Source organism: Littorina saxatilis, linkage group LG4, assembly GCF_037325665.1.
Source record: "Littorina saxatilis isolate snail1 linkage group LG4, US_GU_Lsax_2.0, whole genome shotgun sequence".
NCBI classification, from domain to species: Eukaryota; Metazoa; Mollusca; class Gastropoda; order Littorinimorpha; family Littorinidae; genus Littorina; species Littorina saxatilis.
In genome coordinates this window covers 46,054,807-46,078,387 of record NC_090248.1, presented here as the reverse complement: position 1 = coordinate 46,078,387, position 23,581 = coordinate 46,054,807, and the positions used below count along the sequence as shown (strand labels likewise).

General features: G+C 39.9%; 2 protein-coding genes across 2 annotated transcripts; one reads left to right on the top strand and one right to left on the bottom strand.

Moving 5' to 3' along the window:
• Positions 1 to 1,018: 1,018 nt before the first annotated feature.
• On the bottom strand, positions 1,019 to 13,134 carry LOC138964891 (MICOS complex subunit MIC19-like). The gene is made up of 7 exons (XM_070336962.1): positions 13,003 to 13,134; positions 12,484 to 12,523; positions 6,128 to 6,171; positions 5,579 to 5,695; positions 4,722 to 4,792; positions 2,723 to 2,858; positions 1,019 to 1,994 (listed from the first exon to the last, which is right to left on the bottom strand). Exons 1-7 carry the CDS (start codon positions 13,066 to 13,068, stop codon positions 1,971 to 1,973), a joined length of 498 nt encoding a protein of 165 aa, XP_070193063.1. The 5' UTR covers positions 13,069 to 13,134; the 3' UTR covers positions 1,019 to 1,970.
• A 178-nt stretch (positions 13,135 to 13,312) lies between these two features.
• Positions 13,313 to 22,905, top strand: LOC138964886 (rabenosyn-5-like). The gene is made up of 9 exons (XM_070336954.1): positions 13,313 to 13,404; positions 13,784 to 13,978; positions 14,449 to 14,595; positions 14,925 to 15,068; positions 15,739 to 15,900; positions 16,405 to 16,613; positions 17,607 to 17,677; positions 20,195 to 20,489; positions 21,670 to 22,905. Exons 2-9 carry the CDS (start codon positions 13,837 to 13,839, stop codon positions 22,015 to 22,017), a joined length of 1,518 nt encoding a protein of 505 aa, XP_070193055.1. The 5' UTR covers positions 13,313 to 13,404; positions 13,784 to 13,836; the 3' UTR covers positions 22,018 to 22,905.
• Positions 22,906 to 23,581: the final 676 nt, after the last annotated feature.

Sequence of the window (23,581 nt, the reverse complement as noted above, 5' to 3'; positions counted from 1 at the left end):
TGGTTGTTTTTTTGTTCACTTGGGAGGATTGTATCACCCAACACGTTGTATTCACGGCTTTTGTGTATTTTTGCTAGCAGATTAGATCAACTGATCAACATATCAGTAGAGATTAGGATGTGTACTGGTAATGCTTGCTATTTTGATTACCTTAGATCACCCAGAACATTGAATTATGGAGGTTATGTCACGAAGTATGTAGAACTCGAAATATAGGACAGTTTTTGTTCTTCTTTGGTGGCAGAATAAAAAAAACAAGAATGGTAGGCTATTGGAACGTTTTATTACATGCATTGACAAAACAAAACGTTACATTTTTGTTTTTGTCAATGATTAAAGGTTCAAATAACATACCGTTCTTGGTTTTTTATTATGAATTTTGGAACGTTAGCATGGATTTTGTTAGTGGCAAGTTTACAGGAATCTTTTGTTTTGACTGCTGAGAACTGTCTGAAAGACCAGTTTATTTCAGTTTCTCTTTGATCTCCCGTGAGAGTTGTCGTTCTGAAATCTTGGTCACACACCTCATTTCTTTCTTATGTCACTGGCCATAGTTGGGTAGAGATTATGTAATTGGTGTTTTTGTTGTTGACATGATGCATTGCAACACTTATGCACTCTAGATGCACACTAGTATTTCAGCTGTAGACGGATTTGAAAGATATTAAATAAGTTTGTTGTGTTCATCTTCTTGTAAATAACTTGGGAGAAACGTTCAGCAGAAGGTTCAAATTAACATACAATGTGCAAGTGTTTGTTGTTTAAAAAATGTCCATGCTTGGCAATTACATTCCAAGCCTCAGGTGGGGTTTTGCATGACGTTCCTGGCTTTTTAACCGATTAGTATGCTTCTTCAAGTGTGCATTTGTTGAAAAATCAGTTAATCCATGACTTTTGCAGTTCACTTTAAATTTGTGGAAAAATAAAATAAAGAAAAACAGGATCTCAGTAGAATGGGTGTGTGTGTGTGTGTGTGTCCGCTCACAGGCATGAGAGAGACTTAAAAAAAGAGGCAAAATGTGATTCAACATTTTTATTCAAACAATCAAGCAATCTTCACTTATCTACACACTGGCACATGCAAATAACACAAAACACAATTTGTTAGAATACAACTCATCAGACTCGCTCTGAAATTCGTATGTTATAAGACTCTCCACACTTTTTTCCAAGTCTAATATGTCCTATTTTGAGAGGTATCAAAATCATCCACTAGAACAAAGTATTGCCTAGCTTGTAGTACTGTACATCTTGCAATAAAAAAAAGAATTACTTCAAACGAAAATGGTCCTCCAATTCCTTACAGTTAGGTAGCCACAGCAGATGTTCACAACTACAACATGCGTTCAATGTCAGAAAATAGTTGCTGTCAAGACAGAATAAAACAGAAACATTGAAATGTGTGCGCCGAAAAGAAAATTCTGATCTGTCCACCTAGACAACGAAAGACAAGCTGTAATCGAAAAACTCATGAAATGAGAAAAATTAATAATTCAAGAAAACTGAACAAGACAATCAGTCAATCTTAAAAATTACTCGACTATGGTTTCATTAACTGTGAAATCAAGAATCAGCTGTAATAGCATTTGTAATGCTAACAACGAACAAATTCCAATGCATAGCTACACTGTGTTTACATATCCCATGTAAATTACAATGTTCACTGAAAAAACAACAACAAAACGTAAAAGAATGATCTGTGTGCAGAAGAGGTCTGATGGACAGAACATTTTACAGTCAAAGCACACAGTCCCAATTTCTTTTGTTCTGGTATGTATAGCAGATCTCAGATCAGAATTCATTCTAGTGTTCATCCATTCACAACTGATGGAAGAAGATATGAAACTGTAAAATGTATTTATTTTCCCATTGTAAAAAAACTATTGAAAACCCCAAACTTTTGTTTCTCTCCTGATAAATGATTTTCATTTCACAGCACTTGTAGGGAAACTACGGCAGTTTGGTCCTCATCAACCTTTCCTGAGTAAAGCATTCTGAAAATAGAGAAAAAACAAAACATACCACATGATTAAATCAGAAAAATAAAATGTATGCTGTTTTATCATCCTGCATGCGCCGTTTCAGATACTATTGATTACCCTTCACAAATTTTCAGAAAAAGTGTGCTGCTTTTTAAAAGCATATTTTTGTATGCTTGCAGAGTGTGTGTTTGTTTGTCCCAGTGTGTGTCTGATCATTGTATGTATCATTGTATGTATCATTGTATGTGTGCATGCATACATCCTCATTCATATTCCCTCAACAAGGACCATAGAATTTACCTCCAGTCCTATAGTACATAATTATCTTCACCAGTCAAATTCTGCCCATGATAACAGGGCCCCTTATGGATTTTTGCATCATTTTTTTGGCGCATCGGAAACTGATGCTATTTCTTTTTTTTAATTTCTTTACAGCACTCTTAATTTTTATTTGATTCCATTCGCCTTCTTAATCTCTGTCAAATACACAAACAGCAACAAAAAAACAAGTTATTCTTAAAGGTTCCATTTCTTCTTTAAGTAACTTTTACTAACTGTCCAGGCCAATCAGCAATTTAGCAGATCAACTGAATCATTTGATCTATTGCTTCAATTATATCCTGAAGGAGTGAATGATTCCGTATGTACACAAGTGCTAAAAATTCAATAACCTAAACAAGAATGTTTATGCATACATCAGTCAGTCTTGGCAAACTATTTCACGCTCAGTTAGTACAAACCTGTCTGGCACGTTCAACGCAGGTGGAAAAGGCGCGGACCTCCACAGAACAATTTAGCGTCTGTTTGGGATTGGCCAGGTAGCACTCATATACCCTCTTCTGTAGGTCTTGACACACAGGTGCACATGTGTGTTTCCTGGCAAGCACAAATACAAAGATTCAATATTTATTAATACATGTACAGTGGAACCCCGCCTTTAAGACCCCTCCCCCTCTCCCCCAAAATAAGACGTACTCCCTCCCCACCCGATAGAAGACTCCCTCCCATACAGACAGACACGGATGCATAAAACTAACCCATTACTCAAGTGAGTCAAAACGGAGGGAGTCTTGAAATGGGGGTAAATTTACAGAGGTTATAATGAAGAAAAAATCTGAGAAAACAGGGTCTGAGTCTTAGGGAGTAAGTCTTAGCGAGTGAGTCTTAGGGAGTGAGTCTTAGGGAGTGAGTCTTAAATCGTGAGGTCTTAAAAGGGGTGTTTGACGGGCGATGTGGCGGGGTGGTAAGACGTTGGCCTCTTAATCGGAAGGTCGAGGGTTCGAATCCCGGCCGAGGCCGCCTGGTGGGTTAAGTGTGGAGATTTTTCAATCTCCCAGGTCAACTTAGGTGCAGACCTGCCAGTGGCTTATTCCCCTTCGTGTGTACACGCAAGCACAAGACCAAGTGCACACGGAAAAGATCCTGTAATCCATGTCAGAGTTCGGTGGGTTATAGAAACACGAAAATACCCAGCATGCTTCCTCCGAAAGCGGCGTATGGCTGCCTTAATGGCGGGGTAAAAACGGTCATACACGTAAAATTCCACTCGTGCAAAAACACAAGTGTACGTGGGAGTTTCAGCCCACGAACGCAGAAGAAGAAGAAAAACAAGTCGCGTAAGATGAAATTACTACATTTAGTCAAGCTGTGGAACTCACAGAATTAAAGTGAACGTAGTCCGCAGCTAGTGCAAAAGGCAGTGAAAGTGACGAGCCTGTTTGGCGCTGTAGCGGTTGCGCTGTGCTTCATAGCACGCTTTACTGTATCTCTCTTCGTTTTAACTTTCTGAGCGTGTTTTTAATCCAAACATATCATATCTATATGTTTTTGGAATCAGGAACCGACATCCTTATGAGATGAAATAGTTTTTAAAACGATTTTGGAAATATAATTTTAATCATAATTTTTATATTTTTAATTTTCAGAGCTTGTTTTTAATCCAAATATAACATATCTATATGTTTTTGGAATCAGAAAATGATGAAGAATAAGATGAACGTAAATTTGGATCGTTTTATAAAAAAAAAATGTTGTTTACAATTTTCAATGACCAAAGTCATTAATTAATTTTTAAGCCACCATGCTCAAATGCAATACCGAAGTCCGGCCTTCGTCGAAGATTGCTTGGCCAAAATTTCAATCAATTTGATTGAAAAATGAGGGTGTGACAGTGCCGCCTCAACTTTTACAAAAACTGGATATGACGTCATCAAAGACATTTATCGAAAAAAAGAAAAAAACGTCCGGGGATATCATTCCCAGGAACTCTCATGTCAAATTTCATAAAGATCGGTCCAGTAGTTTAGTCTGAATCGCTCTACACACGCACACACACACACACACACACCACGACCCTCGTCTCGATTCCCCCTCTATGTTAAAACATTTAGTCAAAACTTGACTAAATGTAAAAAGGAGGGTTCCACTGTATTTCAAACTATGTCCAGACACCTGAGGATCACATATTGCTGTTAACCTGACTGCTCATATTTTCAAGCTTACACTGGGTTATTTTTAAAGATAACCTAAATAACATTACTTTACTTAAACTGGGGGGAAAAAAAATCACTGAACAGTGCACTTCAATATTTTTATGCAATTGATTTGAACACCAACTTTCCAGCTAGCAACATATACACGCACACACAGAGAGGAGTGTGTGTGTGTGTGTGTGTGTGTGTGTGTGTGTGTGTGTGTGTGTGTGTGTGTGTGTGTGTGAAGAAGAAAAGTTTGACTTACAAAAATTTCTGCTCTACCTCCTGGACTGCTTTCACAAACTGTTCATTGGTGATTTTCTGAAGTTCAGAATTCTGAAACAAACAGATAATGTATACATAAAACTCTGAACATGAACAGTTTTCAAAGACTGTGAAACAAAAGCATAACGCTGATGGATGTTACAGTCCAAAAGCTTGGTCGTCCTTGTTCTGGTTATCAGTGGGATCTTGAACATAGCGTCTAAAGCATCAGTGTCCACATTCTCTCTTGCAGTGCAAAATCACCACACCAAATTACACTGAAAGGGCTAAAAACAAGTATATTAAAGTTAAAACAAATGGTAGCGGCTCTGAACTCTGTAATAAGACACTGAACCCTCCTTTCAATGAGCTTTGTTTGACATTGGTGTATTAACATGCAAATCAAAATAGGCTGCCACTCAAATTCCTTCAATAACCTTGAACTCAACAGCATTCACCTTCATGTTAAGAACAGCATCTAGTCAAGTAGTAAATGCTGTGTTAATAATTCAAAAGTTGTGACCAACGCACAGTACATATTCAGTCCTGCTAACTAGGTCCCACAGGAAATAGGATCCAGGTACACATGCTTCCTTCTACAAACGACAGTGATACCTGTGACGAAAGGACACCCTTGGAGCAAGCAGATATATTGTTCCTACACCTCAGGTCTACCCTTATGGCAGGTATAATTCTGTCATGTTCATAAAGCAAAGTGCAAACACTGGGTCAGTTTACCTGCTGCTCCAGCTGTTTCAATTGATAGTGTCCCTACACTTCAGGTGTCCTCTTATGGCAGGTATAATTCTGTCATGTGTCTAATTCTCTAAAGCAAGGAGAAACAACGGGTGAATTTACCTGCTGCTCCAGCTGTTTTAATCTGTCCATGTAAAAGGCCTCAATATCTTGCAGGGCTGCCACATCTGTTCCCTTATAGCCTGAAAACGATGGTGGCCTGCTACCAGTACCAGCACCCTGTAAAGCAAAATCAGAATAAAAAGGTTATTATATATATATGCAATCAACACATGAGACTCGCGAGAAAGAAACATTAAAAAATAGAATGGATGCAATGACTAAAATGATGGTAGGAGGTTGAAGCATTCATCCTGACAATTAATATTTTTATTTTTATATATATATATGCGAATTATTACTGTTTACATTGACAGAAGAAAAGCATTCAATTTCAAGAATGAATGTTAATTTCAGTTTCAGAAAATATAATCAAGCACATGCAGGGAAAATTATTTATGAATTAAAGTATAAAGAATTTTCCTTTTTTCCCCATGTGTTTCTCCTTCCTTCCATGCTTATTTAACAGGACCCAAAACGCACAACATTTTCTGACAGACAGAATTGCAAACAGGTGACACTGTCATGTTCAAGTACACCCTTAACCATTACCGCAGATCCAGATGATGATGATCCTGCACCTGCTGCTGAGAAATCTGAAACAGAACAACAGAGTACAAAAATAAAAAGGTTATCAAGATACATAAGCAATTACCAGGGACTCACATCCATGAGAGGTGGCATAGGACAAAAGTGATAGGACATTTGTCCCGAACAAAAATAAATCAATAGGAATTTGTTTGACAAAACGTAAATTAAAACGTTAAAAAACGCGAATAGGGGCAACTGTCAACTGACTTGGAGCATTTAGAGTTGCGACCCTTGGAAGCTCTTCTCTATAAAAAGCACATACAGCCTCCCCAAGTTTCGTCTGCTTGCAGAGACACATCGCTTCGCAAAACATCGATAAAATAGCAAATCAAACTACTGTAAATTGGAAAGTACTGACAATGTCCAGATCAAATGACAATGACCACTTTGTGACAAAAACAATAGGACATATATATATGTCCTCTTGCATGAAAAATGTAAAGGACATTTGGAAAAAATATCCGTGTATGTCCGATGTCCGACGTGGATGTGAGCCCCTGAATTACAAAATATGTTCTGCGTAAGGCCAAAAAAAAAAAAAGGTCTGTTTACGGTAACCCGACCGACCCTAGTTTTTTCGCGCGACCCTAGACTTTTTTTTGGCATTTGGGGAAGAAAAAAAAATCTTGTTTTTTTTTGCAAAATAACGTAAAAATATGGTTTTTTGAAAAAAAAAAATTTAAAAAAAAATTAAAATCCCGACCTACCGACCCTATTTTTTGGGCCTATGTTACCGTAAACAGACCTATTTTTTTTTTTGGCCTAATGAATTACAATATTGTTAGGGCAAACGGGGCATTAGGCTCCTCGGGGCAATAGGCCCCAATGCATGGAAATTGTGTTCATTTCAGGCAGACCTCATCAGTCATGTTAGAAGAAGCTTAACAACCATTCAGAATTCACTTTACTTATTTATGCAAAGAATATCTGAGCCAAACAGGTAACAGTACACAGTTTACCAACCCTTTATGACCGCCAAAACACATTTGGCAACTTTGTGAGTGGTTGTGACATCTTAAATCCACTCATTTGATTACTTCAAGGCCAGCCTGAACCTTTTCCCAGTGGAAGGTTTACTTTATACACTGAGTCTAATTGCCCCATGATATTAACTCTAAGTGTCCTATAAGACTTTGAAGCTTTCTCTTCCCTGATCCTGTTATTTTCTGACTAAATTGTGTGAAACAGAGGTGGTTCAGTAAATAAATCATTTCTTTTTTGTTTGTGAATGGTTTTAATCCAATTTTTTTTTAGATGTTCAAATATGAATGCTGATTATGTTAATTGGAAGTTTAGACATTTTTGAAGATTAACCTTAGTTGTAAAAAGCCGTTAAGTGTATTAATTACAGGTGACAGTTTAAAAATAGAATCAAAAGCAAACCAAGGTGTTTCATTCTTTGTATTCATGACAAACAAACAGAACATTCCATTGTTTATGTAAACCTGCACTTTTACTCACTTGTTTCAACTGTCACATATCAACTGTCACATGTCAACTGTCACCCTAAAAAAAAAAATTAAAAAAAATAAAAAAAACACACACGCACACACACGACAGTGTTTATGCACTTTTTTTTCCACTTGTTTCAACTGTCACATATCAACTGTCACATTCAAAACAAAAAACAAAAAAAACAAAAAAACACACACACACACAACAGTGTTTATGTGTAAACCTGCACTTCTACTGACTTGTTTTAACTGTCAAATATCAACTGTCAAATATCAACTGACACATTCATAAAAAAAAATTAAAAAAAAATTAAAAAAACAAAACACACACACACACACACGACAGTGTTTATGCACTTTTTTTCTCACTTGTTTCAACTGTCACATATCAACTGTCACATTAAAAAAAAAAAAAAAAAAAAAAAAAAAAACACACACACAACAGTGTTTATGTGTAAACCTGCACTTCTACTGACTTGTTTTAACTGTCAAATATCAACTGTCAAATATCAACTGTCACATTCATAAAAAAAATTTTTAAAAAAAAAAACACACACACACACACACACGACAGTGTTTATGCACTTTTTTTTCCACTTGTTTCAACTGTCACATATCAACTGTCACATTCAAAACAAAAAACAAAAAAAACAAAAAAACACACACACACACAACAGTGTTTATGTGTAAACCTGCACTTCTACTGACTTGTTTTAACTGTCAAATATCAACTGTCAAATATCAACTGTCACATTCATAAAAAAAAACCCACACACACACACACACACACACACAACAGTGTTTATGTAAACCTGCACTTCTACTGACTTCTTTCAACTGTCACATATATTGTAAGCCTTTTCGCATGGACGCTTTGTTATTTGCTTTTAAAATTTTGTCAGGATTTTAGGCGCAAGCGGGCGTCAGATGTTGATTACGAAAATGCTCCAAAGTTTGCGAATTCTCCAGGTTTTTGTTGTGCTTGCCAGTTGCAACTTCCTTTGCAATCTGTTTATTACACACAACATTTAGAAAAGTGAAGACGAACAAAGATAACATTTCATGCAAAAGATAGTTAGACAAGAGAGAATTTTTACAACACCAGAGTGAGACGAGTGAGAACTTTGAACAATGCACATAAGGACGGGGTAGCCCACACCAGTTTAACATTTTAACTCAACGTTTATTTAGTTTTTTTGTTTTTTTGTTCCGCCAACTTGTCCAGTTACAAAAGGGAAATAAAATAAAGATAAGAAAATAAATCAGCATTTCAAATATCAACTGTCACATTAAAAAAATAAAAAATAAAAAAAACACCAACACACACACACACACAACCACAACAGTGTTTATGTAAACATGGGGGAGAACTTTTTGAGAACAGTTTCTGAGAAAAAATATCCTCAAGTGAGACAGTTCGCATTGACTTTCTCTCGCAATGTACACAATCACTCATTGATCAGCATCACCTTCAAAGCTACAGGCAAATCCAGCTAACTCACAAACGGTTAAGTCAAAAATTCGCTTAGCACACAAAGAAATTCTGGTCCGGAATTATCCCTCTTTATCTATGTGTACAAAGTACCCTGAGCTCGAAATGGGATTTCTCTTTCGTAAGTCGAAAGACGGATAGCACACAACAGAAAGTCAGTCCCAAAGACAAAGTTTACTTTATATTTACTACAGCAACTCGAAACACGAAACTTGGCGTCTCACACTAGCGCATTGTGTAACCTTATTCCCTTCTTCTCTACACGGACGCCACACCGACTGGTCAGTCGGCACGCAATAAAGTATGAACTGAAGTTAGGAGGGGGCGAGGAGTAAGGAGGGGGCGAGGAGTAAGGAGAATTATCCAACTCCAAGAAAACACTCTGAAAAAGGTGGGGAAGTGGTGACAAGGCAGTGAACGCACTCACCATGCACTGACATCATACGAAAGCAGCCACACAAACAGAGGCAGAGGCAGGTGTGCAGATGCTTTGTGAGAATAAGCGTTGAAAACCAGTTTGAATAAAAAAAAACCCAGCAGATGGAGCCGCATGTCATAATCATTCTTCTTGTCTGGCTTTATTGACTGCATGCCGATCTTGTGGCAGTGACTTTTCACTCTTCAGTCGGACTGTTCACAAACCGCTCTCACTCTCCCTCACTGACTACCCTAAGCCCTACAACTGATCTTTGGAAATTGTTTGGAAGAGTACACCTCTCTATTTCTCTCCAATGCTCTTCCTGCTGACTTCAGTGACACCGGACACCCCACTGAGTTTAGCCAACTACCCCCCACCCCCCCCTCTCTCTCTCTCTCTCTCTCCCCAGCCATGTACTGTTTGGTGCTGTGGCCAGAGAGGTGTCACCGGCTAATTGAGACCAGCTGCACTGTTCACTCAGAGCAAAACTAGTTGACTGTGTCTAACTTTTGACAAAGCAACACAACTGAAGGGTTCACAGATGTCAATGTCATCGTCGCTGCTACTCAATGGAATGTCCGAAATTCCGGATGAAAAGTCAGATAAATCGGCAGTGTGCACACTTGACACAGAAATGTCACTTTGACCTGAATCTGCTAGGCCTAACACATCAGCAGGGTTGCCGAAGTTCCGAATGTCAGCGCGATCGAATCCATAAAAAGATGATGAAGATGATGAAGATGAACAATCCAAGTCAGCCATTTTGATCCAAACATTCTCTCGCAAAAAACTCAACTAAAATCGGTCAGGAAAAATAGAAAGGGTAAAAAAAAAACTGAGACAAAAATCACCAACTGTCAGCGGTTGTTGACAAACGAGCACCACCCGCGGTTTTCTTCGTGAAGAGCTGTATTTCCGGGTTATTCCCCTTTAGCCTTAGCTACAGGTACGCGCGCGGTTTCAAGCGGATCAGGATCGTCAGCGACAAGCGGAACGGCGCGGTATAGGACATTAAGAGTTAAAGTTGGGCTGGTCCCATTTGAGGTCCCAAATTTTGAAAGTTTCAAAAAAGGGGGGGGGGCTTAATGCCCCATTTTAAGGGAATTAGGCTCCGTTGCTTTTTTGAACATATTCTGCAAAAAATGATAGATATTCCACACAATTTTATGTAGGTTTACTTTATACACTGAGTCTAATTGCCCCATGATATTAAAGTTGGGCTGTTCCCATTTGAAGTCCCAAATTTTGAAAGTTTCAAAAAAGGGGGGGCTTAATGCCCCGTTTGCCCCTATATACAACTGGTATGAAAAATAAATCTGATTATAATACTGCACCCTAGGGAAAAAATCTTTGAACGTGGAAAATCTGGAATTGCTAATATGAGCATAAAGTCCTTTCCTCCAAATTCACCTCAAACATTTAAAATTTCAAGATGCATTTTTAGTTTATCTTCAAAAATAAAAAGGGTATTAATTGAGAATGAGTATGGTCATTGAAATAAAAAGATCAAACTGTTCTTTGTACATTTTTCCAATAAGGCCAAAAAAAAAAAATAGGTGTGGTTACGGTAACATAGCCAAAAAAAATAGGGTAGGTAGGTAGGCAATCACTTTTTTTTTTTTTTTTAACTTTTTTTTCTAATGTGTACTTGTAAATTAAACCTACTTGACAGGGAAATAAGTGTGCGACACGGGCGCTTTCGCTTTCATTGCGTTTTTTGCACTCGGTTTTTTTTTTTTTTTTTGGACAAATGTAATAAAAAGTTATAGGATCGGCCCCTAAAAATAGGGTAGGTCGGGTTACCGTAACCACACCTATTTTTTTTTTAGGCCTAAGACTATCACTGTATCAGTATAATAATAATAATAATGCAAACTTTTATAGCGCTATTCTAGAAAAATGTCTACTCTTAGCGCTTTACAATACATACATCGACCAAGCATACTATACACGCACAGGCAAAGAAACCGACCAAACATAACCAACAAACTATACATGCACAGGCAAAGAAAACGACCAAACATACAATACACGCACAGGCAAAGATAACGACCAAACATAAACAAACATACTATGACCAATCATAACCAACATACTATACGCGCGCAGGCAAAGAGAACAATCAGCACATGTAATAATTACTGACAACTAATGATGCAGGCATACAATGACAATCCAATACACAGCCTAGGCACAAGAACCACATAAGGCTACTGTATAAAAACGTGTCAACAATACTATTTACACACACACAAACAGTGCTGACACAAAGCGCAGAAAATATATATACACGTTATTTTAGGCACTAGGTAGGGGGTGAGGTGGGGCGGGATGGGGTGGGTGGGGAGATGCTGGAGGGAAAATCACTTGCGCTGAAAGAGGTGTGTTTTGAGATTTGTTTTGAATGTAGTGAGAGAATCTGTGTGTCTGAGAGGCAGAGGTAATCTATTCCAGGTCACAGGGGCTTGATAGGCGAAGGACCTCTCGCCACATGTCTTTGTTTGCACTGTGGGGAGTCGGAAGAGTCGAGTGTCGGCGGCGGAGCGAAGCTGACGAGAGGGGGTGTAGAGATTAAGGAGTTCTGAGAAGTATTCTGGGGCAGAACCAGAAACGACGGCAAAAGAAAGAGAGGAGAGTTTGTATTCGATCCTTTTAGTGATAGGCAGCCAGTGTAGAGAGTGAAGAAGGGGTGTGGCGTGTTCATACTTGGAAGATTTGAAGACCAGGCGGGCAGCGTTATTTTGGATCCTTTGAAGTCTATCTAAAAGGTACTTAGGGAGACCGGCCAGAAGAGAATTGCAATAATCTATCTTTGAGATATCACATTAACATGAACTAACAGAGCTTTGCATTTTTCACTCTTTGATCTCAAAAGTGCAAACATTTGGAGATGTGTGTGTGTGTGTGTGTGTATGTGTGTGTGTGTGTGTGTGTGTGTGTGTGTGTGTTTTACCTTCTTGCCCACGAATCCGCTTGACTACTGAATCTGAGATCTGCAACAAAACAAAAACACAAATTAATTCACACTACCTCAACTTTATTTTAAATGAAAAATAAATAAGAATACACTTACGCACCTCTGAGTAAATCCCATCCGAATGTGGCTGCAGGTATAACTGATCATAGTCTTTTACTCCCAGGCTGAACACTGATGTATACATATGTGTGGATGCGAGGATGTTGTGTGTGTGTAAAACTAAAAGTGTGCAACATATTATCCTCCTGAACATCCTGGATTACGTGCGTCATCTTCCTCATAATTGGTTGTCATCCTCTAACGACTACAGAAAATATCACTCCTTGTGTACTTCAAATTTAGTGGGAATGTTCATATGCCTGCATACCGGCATTTTGACACTTTGACCTGACGGTTGTCCTTGAATAAAAAGTCCACTTTGTCGGGTTATTTCCATTGCCCAGAGAAATGTCGTTGATGCAACTGAGTCATGCTAGTATTATACACATATTGTACCTTAACAACTCCGCCTCCATCATTGTCCTCAACGACAACACGCCGTGTACTTCCAGATCCCCCCATGGTTTTCTGTTTTAGCCGACGAAACCTCGAAAAACGGAAGTGGAAGACAGCAGGACCGCACAAAACTAGTTTCGCACATCCGCATCAAATATTACTTTACTTTTAATTCGATGATTTTGCAATATTTTAACGATTTATACACAAATCTAGCTCTCCTTATTTAAAAATCAGTTAGTATAGAATAGACTCCAAATATTTCCTTGACTTTGAAAGCAGACACTGCCGTTCAAATACTTAAAAACATTTTTTAAGCTTCATCTGCTCCTCCTCCACAAAGATGAGATGAAAGATGGGTTGGTCTGCTTGGGACTCGAGTGTCTAGGAATTCTACTTGCAGTACGTTACCTTAGACTTCGTTGTTTTTCATACATGTGTGAGAAATACAGTGTTTCAAAGTTATCTTTCGTTCTGATAGCTCTGTACTGTACGATCGACCATGAGTTCTGTGTTTTTTCCGTAACAACATGCACGTACGACAACTAGTGAACTGCAAGATTTGCGAAGAGTCGTCTGCATTCTTCAGGACAGCATAGGATTTGGCCTTTCTGTCTTTGACGTTCGTGTTTACAGTTATACTGTCAGCTGCAATTCATTTCGGAAGGGAAATGTTTGATATTTGATATTCCTTTTACGGATATGTTTCGTTCATTTGTTCTAAAGTTATTAGTCACTGCTAATCTTGCTTTAATTGTACTTGTAGTTGTACACTTTTCAGGTCTCTGCTTTTGGCAGTTACATAAACTGCTCCAAGATCAGACACTGAAAACCATGGCAGCCATTCAGGCAGAGATCATAGAGGGCTTCCTGTGCCCCATGTGCATGAAGGATTTCGGCACAGTGACACAGCTGCAGCATCACTTTGAAGACGCCCACAATGCTGAGGACAAAGCCGTCTTCCAACAGCTCAAAGGTAATGTGTCACGAGTCCACATTAAAGCCAATGAATAAACATTTATTATTTCCTGCAGCCTGAAAAGGTAGCAGTGACTTGTACTAGTAGCACACAACAGGCTGTATGTTTGTACACGTAATGAGGTATAGGCTGTAGAAATCTTTCTTTCAACAAGACAGCTAGGTTACTTTGAATTTTCCCCAATATTGCATAGATAATAATGAATGACATGTCTTCTTAACTGAAGAGTTTATGAATGCATGCTGTATACATCTTTCAGTCATAAGCTTTCTATCTTCTAAGAACACAGTGCATGGCTGAATGAGTTATACTTAGCATGCAGAAAGCCCATGTTGTATTCAGTTGCTAATAGTAATACTGGTACAAGCAAATATATTTTATGATTGTTGTAAAATTGTATATCTTCTTTTTTATCTTGTCATTTATATTTGATAAATTGTTATAGTTCTGCTTCTTTTTGGTTTTAGGCTTCTTCGACAAGGCCAAGAAGAAGATCATGGGCGACAAAGAAACGAATCCTTTTATGGAGCAAAGTGTAAGCACCGCAGGGGACAGTGGCCTGGGTGCTGTGATTTCTGGCTTCGATCCATCATGGTGGGAACCGCAAGAGCTGGGTGAGATGCAAATTCAGAGTACAGTGTATTGGTGTGTTGCAGTGGTAGAGGCGTAGATCTGTGGTGCATTGACTGAAGAAAGTACATGAGGTCACGCATAAATTTATACATACATGAAATTGCGTAGAATTGTATCAGTCAAAATGTTAAGCAAGTCACCACACACACACACACACACACACACCCACACACACACACACACACACCATTTTGTAAAAAACCCCACCATAAATAAGACAAAAACAAGGATTAATACTGGTTTCATGATTTCACAAATAACATCTGTGTCAGGTCTGTTATCTTTCAGCATTGTTGTTTTATATTTGCAGGAGCAACCAGAAGTCATATTGACCTGTGCAAGGCAATTCGAGGAGCTCGAGTCGACCATTTTGTTGTGGAAACCAACAAGCTGCTCATTCGTTTAGATAAGCTCTTGGCACCGGACGCTCCCACGGAACCAAAGAGAAGAAAAGGTTGGACATGTTTCAGTTTGTTTACAGTAGTCAAGGCTGTGTGTTCAGGGGAGGAGCAATTTGCCTCCAGGAACTCGTTCCCGGAAAACGGACTTCTTAGAAGTTTACTTTTTTTCCCACATTTGATTTCATTTCCCTCAGACTTTTCAGAAGCCTTTGTGACTTTCACGTGTGAGCCTGGAACTTCATGTTATATTTAATCTCATATCTTTACTAGATATAGTTCTTTAAAATGTTGCCAATGGAAGGTCAGATTTGATAGGAATATTCTTAGAACCTGTTTAGCTGGGTTTTTTTCATATAATTTGACTGGGAAATACTTTGTAAGTTTTATGGCTTCAGAAGTCTCTATCAGATTCAGTCAATGACTTCAGAGTTAAATTTGTATTGAACAGCTGCTGAGTATAGAAAGTTCTATGGAGCAATTCTGTTGGACTTGCATCTTGATTCTTTCTTTTGGTCTTATTTTCAGCATTTCAAATGTCGGTAGTGAGATGGGTTCCTATTTCTTGATTCTTTTTTTTGGTCTTATTTTCAGCATTCGAGATGTCGGTAGTGAGATGGGTTCCCATTTCTTGATTCTTTCTTTTGGTCTTATTTTCAGCATTTGAAATGTCGGTAGTGAGATGGGTTCCTATTTATTGTTTCTTTCTTTTGGACTTATTTTCAGCATTCGAGATGTCGGTAGTGAGATGGGTTCCGGACAAAGAGGTTCCGGCCTGTATGACGTGCGTCAGGCCTTTTGGTTTCATGACACGACGGCATCACTGTCGACTGTGTGGTGGTGTCATTTGTAACAAGTGCTCACAGTTCCTTACACATGCCTTTGCTCGTAAGTATTGCCACAGGTATTATTGTGTGTTTTCAAAAGCTGCATGTCTTCAAAAGATTGTTTCTGTCAACTGAGGACTCATTTTTTGATTGTACAGTTAAGGTTCAAGGTTTTCTTTGGCTTTAGAAACCTGTCTGTAATGCCCACCCGAGGGACCAATCAAAAGTGGTTGTTATAGACAGGTGGTTGCTAAGCAAATTTGAATTATATAAACAAAAACGCGTCTTGGATTTTATGAGGGTGGTCCTTGTGTCGCTTTCAAGAGGTGGTCGCAAGGGCAGGTTCGACTATAGAAGTCTTTGTGCTCTTATCAGGAAATAAAAACTGAAGGTCTAGCTCTAGTGCTTTCATTTTCTTATTTCCAATGTCAACTGACCAGACATTTTGATTGTAAAAAAAAACTTTAAGGTCTAGCCCTAATGCTCTCGTTCTCTTCTTAAAATTCCTATGTTAACTTTGATTGTAAAAGAAAACCTGCAAGAATAGTAGCTCTGAATGTTGCAGAGAAACTGGTCAACCCAGCGTTTGCTTTCGAAGGCGAGGGGTTCCTGAAGCGTAGCAGCAGCGACACCAGCATCAACTCGCTCAGCCTCATGAGCCCTGAGGGGGAGCAGCACATGAGGCTGTGCAAGGTCTGTCGGCAGCTGCTGGAGCGGAGAGACAGCATGGCCGAGCAGCGCAACACCAAGCCTCCCATCGTCCAGCTTTATGAGGTACAGTGGAACCTTCCCGGCCCCCGACAATCCTTTGTATTACAGTGGAATCTTCCCGGCCCCCGACAATCCTTTGTATTACAGTGGAACCTTCCCGGCCCCCGACAATCCTTTGTATTACAGTGGAACCTTCCCGGCCCCCGACAATCCTTTGTATTACAGTGGAACCTTCCCGGCCCCCGACAATCCTTTGTATTACAGTGGAACCCCTCTTTTAAGACTTGTAAAATTCTGCAAGAATCAGGTCTTAAAAAGGGGGAAGTCTTAAAATGGGAGCCAATTTGCAGAGTTTATGGACAGAAAATGTGAGAAAACAGGGTCTTAAAAGGGGGGTTCTACTGTAATACCTCTCAGGTTTTAAGACGATTTTTTTTATAATTTTTTTTTTTACCTTTGTGTCTACATTTACCTCTGTTTTTGGATTCCTTCCTTTTATGACGTGATTTTCTCAAATATTTTTTTTAGGTCTTACAATTTACACGGGTGGTTCCCTTGTCACAGCCTGGGTTATTTTATTTTTAACTCAGCATGCATAAGTTATTGAGTGGGGCTCATCAATTCAATACCGTTGGGTACAAAGAAAAAAGTTTGTTTAACCCTGAAAGAACCACCACTTTCGAGCCTTACTGAGGTTACATGGTTTGCTTTCAAGTTGTGGCAGATTTAGAAAGAATGCAAGCTTCACCTTTTTCATGATCGTTTCAGAGCGGTAAATGGTATTTCCCTGCTTGTGTGCGTGAGAGAGAGGGCAAGAGAGAGAGAGAGAGAGAGAGAGAGAGAGAGAGAGAGAGAGAGAGAGAGAGAGAGAGAGAGAGAGAGAGAGAGAGAGAGAGAGAGAGAGAGAGAGAGAGAGAGAGAGAGAGAGAGAGAGAGAGAGAGAGAGAGAGTGAGTGAGCTTTCCCTAATCTGATGACCTGAATCAGTTATCAGCACTGGAATCTGCCACATTTATGAACTTGTTGCTTACCTGAGACCTTTTTTTTTTCCTTTCAGAAAATGAAGATGTGTATAGAAGAAGCAGAGAGCATCTTACAACAGTATTTACCAATGGTGGATTGTTTGAGGTAGGTTGATTGATATATTAATTACTGTTTTTGTTGGTATGAACAGATTTGTGTAAGCATGCTATGGAACTGCGATGGACGCATATACAACTACATAGTACATGTAAAACCAGAGTACATGGTTAACCAAAGTGAGAGGGATTGCCTGCATTTGCAATTTGCTATAATTCTGTGTTCAAAATGAGGATTGAAACAGTATTTATTCCCCCCTCTGCTTCTTTCTCTCTGTAAACTTGTAGGGCTAGTTATTTTTTGGTAACTTACCCAACAACCAAAATCACTTACCCAACAACGGGCCTGAATCCTCGATAGCTCACAGGTTGATGAGTTAGACTTTGAGGGAACTACTTTAGCGATTGAAAAGTTCCGAACGCTCCAATGTACGAAATATACATCTCTAGACCAAACAATACAAACATACTGCATTTAAACTGGCAACTACAGGCTTGAACACATTAATCTCCATATACAATCTATGAGTTTGGTTGTTTTCTAAATCCAAATCTAACGATCAGTGCAGAGAAACTTGCTTTAGATCTCTTATGAGTGCACGCAAACTCCCAAGGCAAGTAACTCTCGTACGACAAGAGTAGTTCCCCTTCCAAATTTTCTGAACTGAGTTGCTTGGACAAGAGACTGCAATCCGACGGTTAGTTTTCGACAATATTTCATTTTATAAACAGATCACACGCAACCAAATGCACACATCGCATCAATTTAAAGAACATACAGCGGTTTCATACACTATTATGCCCCAGAAAACGGAACTTCATACAGTTTTTAACGTTGGAACACGGGTGCAAAAGTTCGTCTGCTTGTCCCATTCGGACGGGCGCTGTGGCGGGGTGGTAAGACGTCGGCCTCTTAATCGGAAGGTCGAGGGTTCGAATCCCGGTCGCGGCCGCCTGGTGGGTTAAGTGTGGAGATTTTTCCGATCTCCCAGGTCAACTTATGTGCAGACCTGCTAGTGGCTTATCCCCCTTCGTGTGTACACGCAAGCACAAGACCAAGTGCGCACGGAAAAGAACCTGTAATCCATGTCAGAGTTCGGTGGGTTATAGAAACACGAAAATATCCAGCATGCTTCCTCCGAAAGCGGCGTATGGCTGCCTTAATGGCGGGGTAAAAACGGTCATACACGTAAAATTCCACTCGTGCAAAAAACACGAGTGTACGTGGGAGTTTCAGCCCACGAACGCAGAAGAAGAAGAAGTCCCATTCGAAGAAAGAACATTTCCTAAGCGATACCAAAACATGACCAGAACACACACTATCTGCCTTTACCGGCACAGCAGAATAACAACATAACTGTGTACTTGATTTTAGTCCAAAACAGGGAAACTGACAAGAAGTGTTAACAGAATTGATTTTCCCTGAACTATACAACCGCGCATTATTCAATCGCCAGCGCAGGTAGACTGGTTGAGTGATTTGGATTCGATCAAACTTTCGCACAAAAACTCCTCTTTTCTTTGAATAACTGAAGAAAGGAGGAATAAAGAGGTTACATACCTCGTCTCAGTGATTATCAAAAATAATGGTCTCAGTTCGCGGTCATGAAAAAGCTCGCTGAAGCTCGCATTTTTCATGATCCGCTAACTTCGACCATTATTTTTGATAATCACTGAGACTCGGCATGTAACCTCTACATCTTTCTACAAAATTTGCATTATCATGAGGTGAGAAATAAAAAGACTCCGAAAATACTGTACTCGCACATCTGAAATATAAATTCTCGTATTATTGACAATTTTTTTGGAAATTACTCAGTCGAGTTTGTATGGGTTGTGAAAGAGTGAATGCCCTTGCTTTTCAATCAATCAATCAATCAAATCAATATGAGGCTTATATCGCGCATATTCCGTGGGTACAGTTCTAAGCGCAGGGATTTATTTTTAATTTTTATTTTTATGCAATTTATATCGCGCACATATTCAAGGCGCAGGGATTTATTTATGCCGTGTGAGATGGAATTTTTTTACACAATACATCACGCATTCACATCGGCCAGCAGATCGCAGCCATTTCGGCGCATATCCTACTTTTCACGGCCTATTATTCCAAGTCACACGGGTATTTTGGTGGACATTTTTATCTATGCCCATACAATTTTGCCCGGAAAGACCCTTTTGTCAATCGTGGGATCTTTAACGTGCACACCCCAATGTAGTGTACACGAAGGGACCTCGGTTTTTCGTCTCATCCGAAAGACTAGCACTTGAACCCACCACCTAGGTTAGGAAAGGGGGAGAAAATTGCTAACGCCCTGACCCAGGGTCGAACTCGCAACCTCTCGCTTCCGAGCGCAAGTGCGTTACCACTCGGCTTTTCCTCTTACAAATAACTTTACACGTGCTCTTGTCCACGTGTTTCCGACACACCCCTCGCTTGTGATTGGCCGCTCCAATGTTAGTCCAAGGAGGCAAGGGCATTGACTCTTTCACAACCCATACAAACCGACAGAGTTATTTTAAGAATTTGATTATTTTCTTTTATTTTGCTCCTTCCATTTTGTAGCCAAGGGGAAACCGTGTACAGTTACCGTGACGCCATGATACTGCGCACAAAGATAGTCAAGCTGTACGAGGCCATCGACCAGCTGAGCAAACGGATCCTGCAGTATGGTCTCAACCTGGACCCCCCGCCCAACATCAAGCAGCTGAAACTGCAGAAGGCCATCAGGATGTACGCCAGCAACTTCATGCAGGACAACCTCATGGGGCTGCAGAACTTGCCCACGGAGGAGGAGGTCAAGCGTCTGCAGGACATCCGCAAAGCTGATATTCAGCGAAAAATTGCTGCAGAGAGACAGGTATGGGGTGGAAACGAGTGGGGAGGGAGGGGGAGGGGGGGGGGGGGGGGGCTGAGAGAGAGAGACACTGACTTTATTGTGCAGGCCAATGACCCATACACAAACATGGTGGAAAATAGATGAAAATTAAGAGAAAAGCAGACAATTACACACACACAAACAGACCAAAATGAGAGAAAACAAACTCATGTGAATTTTTGTCAGTATGAGGGTTACAAAATGAAAAGGTACAAGCTGTACGGGCCAGTGGCTGCGCTGCAGAAGACCACTAATTATATCTCAAGATCTGGACTCCAAGTGTGATCGGCGATCGAAAAGAAGAAGAAGAAGAAGAAAAGGTTAAAGCTTCTATGTATTGATTGAACACTGGATTTCTCTTCTTTGAGCTATGTGACGTCAGAGGCCGACAAAACTTCACATTTAGGCGAGACTACAAAATAGTGCGTGTTTGTGTGCGTTCAATCATAAAAACGTAAAGGAATTCTAACCAGAATCGATTGATACATAAATGTTACATGTATTTGTATATTTGACCAAAATATGACATTTTACACAGATCTCGACAGTCATTGTTCACCTAGACCGCTAGCACGGTCTTGGAGGAACACTGACTGCATGTCTCGATTTGTGTAAAATGTCATATTTTGGTCATAAATACAAATAACGTGAATTTAAGCAAAGAGAGTGAAAGAGGGGGACTTTTTGTTTCCCAATTGTGAGATAGTAGAGAGTAAACAGGATCATGTTTTCTTAATCAGTCTCTAAGCAACAATGAAGAAGTGAGAGTTTAATTTTGTGAAATAGATAGATATATTTTGGTGGAGGTGGAGAGAGAAAGATGGCAGCTGCAAGGAGAACAGACACTGACCAATAGCAAGGCCTATGAACTGAATGTTCTCACTTACATCTAAATTGTTCAGGCTATTACTTTGTAAATTATATGTTCATCGACTGAATTTATGTTTACTTATTTTACCATGCTATCAGTAAAATAAAGAATTAACTGATTAATTAATGAATTAATAGATTGGTACCGAATAACTCTCGCTTACTCCATTACACATGTCGTATGCATTTAGAGCACGTACTTCCCTTTGGTTATTTGATCTTTAAGTAAGAAATTCACTTTTTTTATGAGTCATCACAACCTCGGTATCCAAAATCTTCTTTTGTCAACCAGGCTGCAATGGACGCTCAAGAGAGGGAACGCATTCAAAGAGAGAAAGACCTGTCAGCGTTTTCCTCACCTTTTGACTCCCCTTCCAAGTCAGACTCCAACCCCAAATCACTGGGTCATCGACGCCAAGAGTCAGCCGGAAGCCTGGGCCGCGGCTGGAAACCAGAGGGAGAGACCAGTAACGCCAGCCGCATAGCGGATCCCATGCTTCAGCAGATGGAGATTATCCGTGGATACGTCCGTCAGGCAAAGCAGGCACAGAAGTTCGATGAGGTTGCCATGTTGGAACAGAACTTGCGGGACTTGCAGCTAGAGTACACGCGACAGCGGCAAGCCGGCAATGATTCTTGACAGATTATGTGTTAAATCCTTTTTTACAGTGATATGCATTGGAAGTAAGGAGTACCTACCAAAAGACCAAATGTGAAAGATATGACCCTCACAGAGAATACAGTGGAACCCCCCTTTTAAGACCCCCCAAAATCTTAGATTTTCAGGTCTTTTAAAGAAGGGAGTCTTAAAATGGAGGTAAATTTAAAGAAGTTATGAACAGAAAGCGAAGAGAGGAAGTCTTAAATTGGGGGGTCTTAAAAGGGGGGTTCCACTGTAAAAACTGGTGAGACCTGGAGCCTGAAAAATGACCGACCCTCAAGACATACGCTCAAGTTTGAAAATGTCATGCCTTGATTTTTAACCTTCACTGGATCACGCTTTGGACTACACAGTCGAAATAATGTGGGTTGTGTACGACCCATACTGTCTAAAGAATGATTCAACATAAAATAGGGATAAACTCTTTACCGCCTCTTTGCAGAGTATGTGTTGTACACGACCCATGGCATAAGAATAGGGATAAACTCCGTAAAATACCTTGTTTAATTCCATGTGGGTCGTCCAAGACTGTGCAGTTTAAATGACGTCATTGTTCTATTTGTTTGTTTACAAAGATAGTCCTTTAAAAATTGGTGGATAGGTAGGTTCTAGGATTACATGAAGTCTCAATCCAAAACTCATGAAAGTTTTAGAGATGCAGACACTTTTGTGAGGCATTTGGGTCGTCCACGACCCAGGAAGCACGGTGAAGGTTTTAATGTCAGCTTTGAAAATCACGAATGCCAGAGGGGGAATATTCTGTCAAATGATTTTCTAAGGAAAATCATAACATCATGGAATTCAGACAGTAATTGGAGGCTAGAAAGGAAGAACTGGGAAGGGTGAATTTAATATCATATTCTTACTCCGAATCACATTAGCATTGAGTCACCTGAGATGCTTATCACTGAAAAACGCTTACCCGGCTAAAGAATTTAAAGGGAAGCAACCCCATCACCAAAACGAAAGTGAAAGTAGCTTTGGTAATGGGCCAGTACACCGGGAGTTACCTCCCATACGGGTGTATGCCACGTCACTTCCTCTAGGAACACGTGCCTATTATCATACGTCTTTTTCACCTCGGAGAGGACGGTTCACTTTTTGACGCTCTGTGGCTGACCTTGTGTGTTTGAGTGACACCCGCCGGCCACGTTACCCAGCTTGTCTGCTCGCCTTGCCTACAGTTTGGTGAGCTCGTTCCCGTTTGTTGTTGGTTGTTTGCGCTGTTTCGTTACTGTACGTTGTCCGTTTTTTACGGACTTGTGTGTCAGTGACTTGCGTGTTTCGCCATTTTGTTGTGTGAGTTAGTTAGCTAACTCGTGTGACTTTGCTAGTAGCTCTGCGTGCCCTCTTTCTGTTTGGGCAAGTGTAGCTTTAGTATTTTGTTGACGCGTAAGCGTGTGTGTTTACTGTGTTTTCAGTCGTTTTGACTTACGTTTCAGTAAATCTTTTTACTTTGCCACGTGTTGTTGACGTTTGTGTCAGTGTCTTGCGTGTCGCCATTTTGTTGTGTGAGTTAGTCTTCTAGCTCGTGTGACTTTGT

Bases quoted from the DNA above. Each gene is read 5' to 3' on its own strand.
- LOC138964886 (XM_070336954.1), top strand. From the start codon at position 13,837: ATGGCAGCCATTCAGGCAGAGATCATAGAGGGCTTCCTGTGCCCCATG. The intron at 14,596-14,924 runs GTGAGATGCAAA...TTATATTTGCAG, and splicing joins GTGGGAACCGCAAGAGCTGG to GAGCAACCAGAAGTCATATT. The intron at 17,678-20,194 runs GTAGGTTGATTG...TCCATTTTGTAG, and splicing joins CCAATGGTGGATTGTTTGAG to CCAAGGGGAAACCGTGTACA.
- LOC138964891 (XM_070336962.1), bottom strand. From the start codon at position 13,068: ATGGGGGGATCTGGAAGTACACGGCGTGTTGTCGTTGAGGACAATGAT. The intron at 2,859-4,721 runs GTAAGTCAAACT...TGTGCTTGCCAG, and splicing joins GAGGTAGAGCAGAAATTTTT to GAAACACACATGTGCACCTG. The intron at 1,995-2,722 runs GTTTGTACTAAC...CTCTATTTTCAG, and splicing joins GCGTTGAACGTGCCAGACAG to AATGCTTTACTCAGGAAAGG.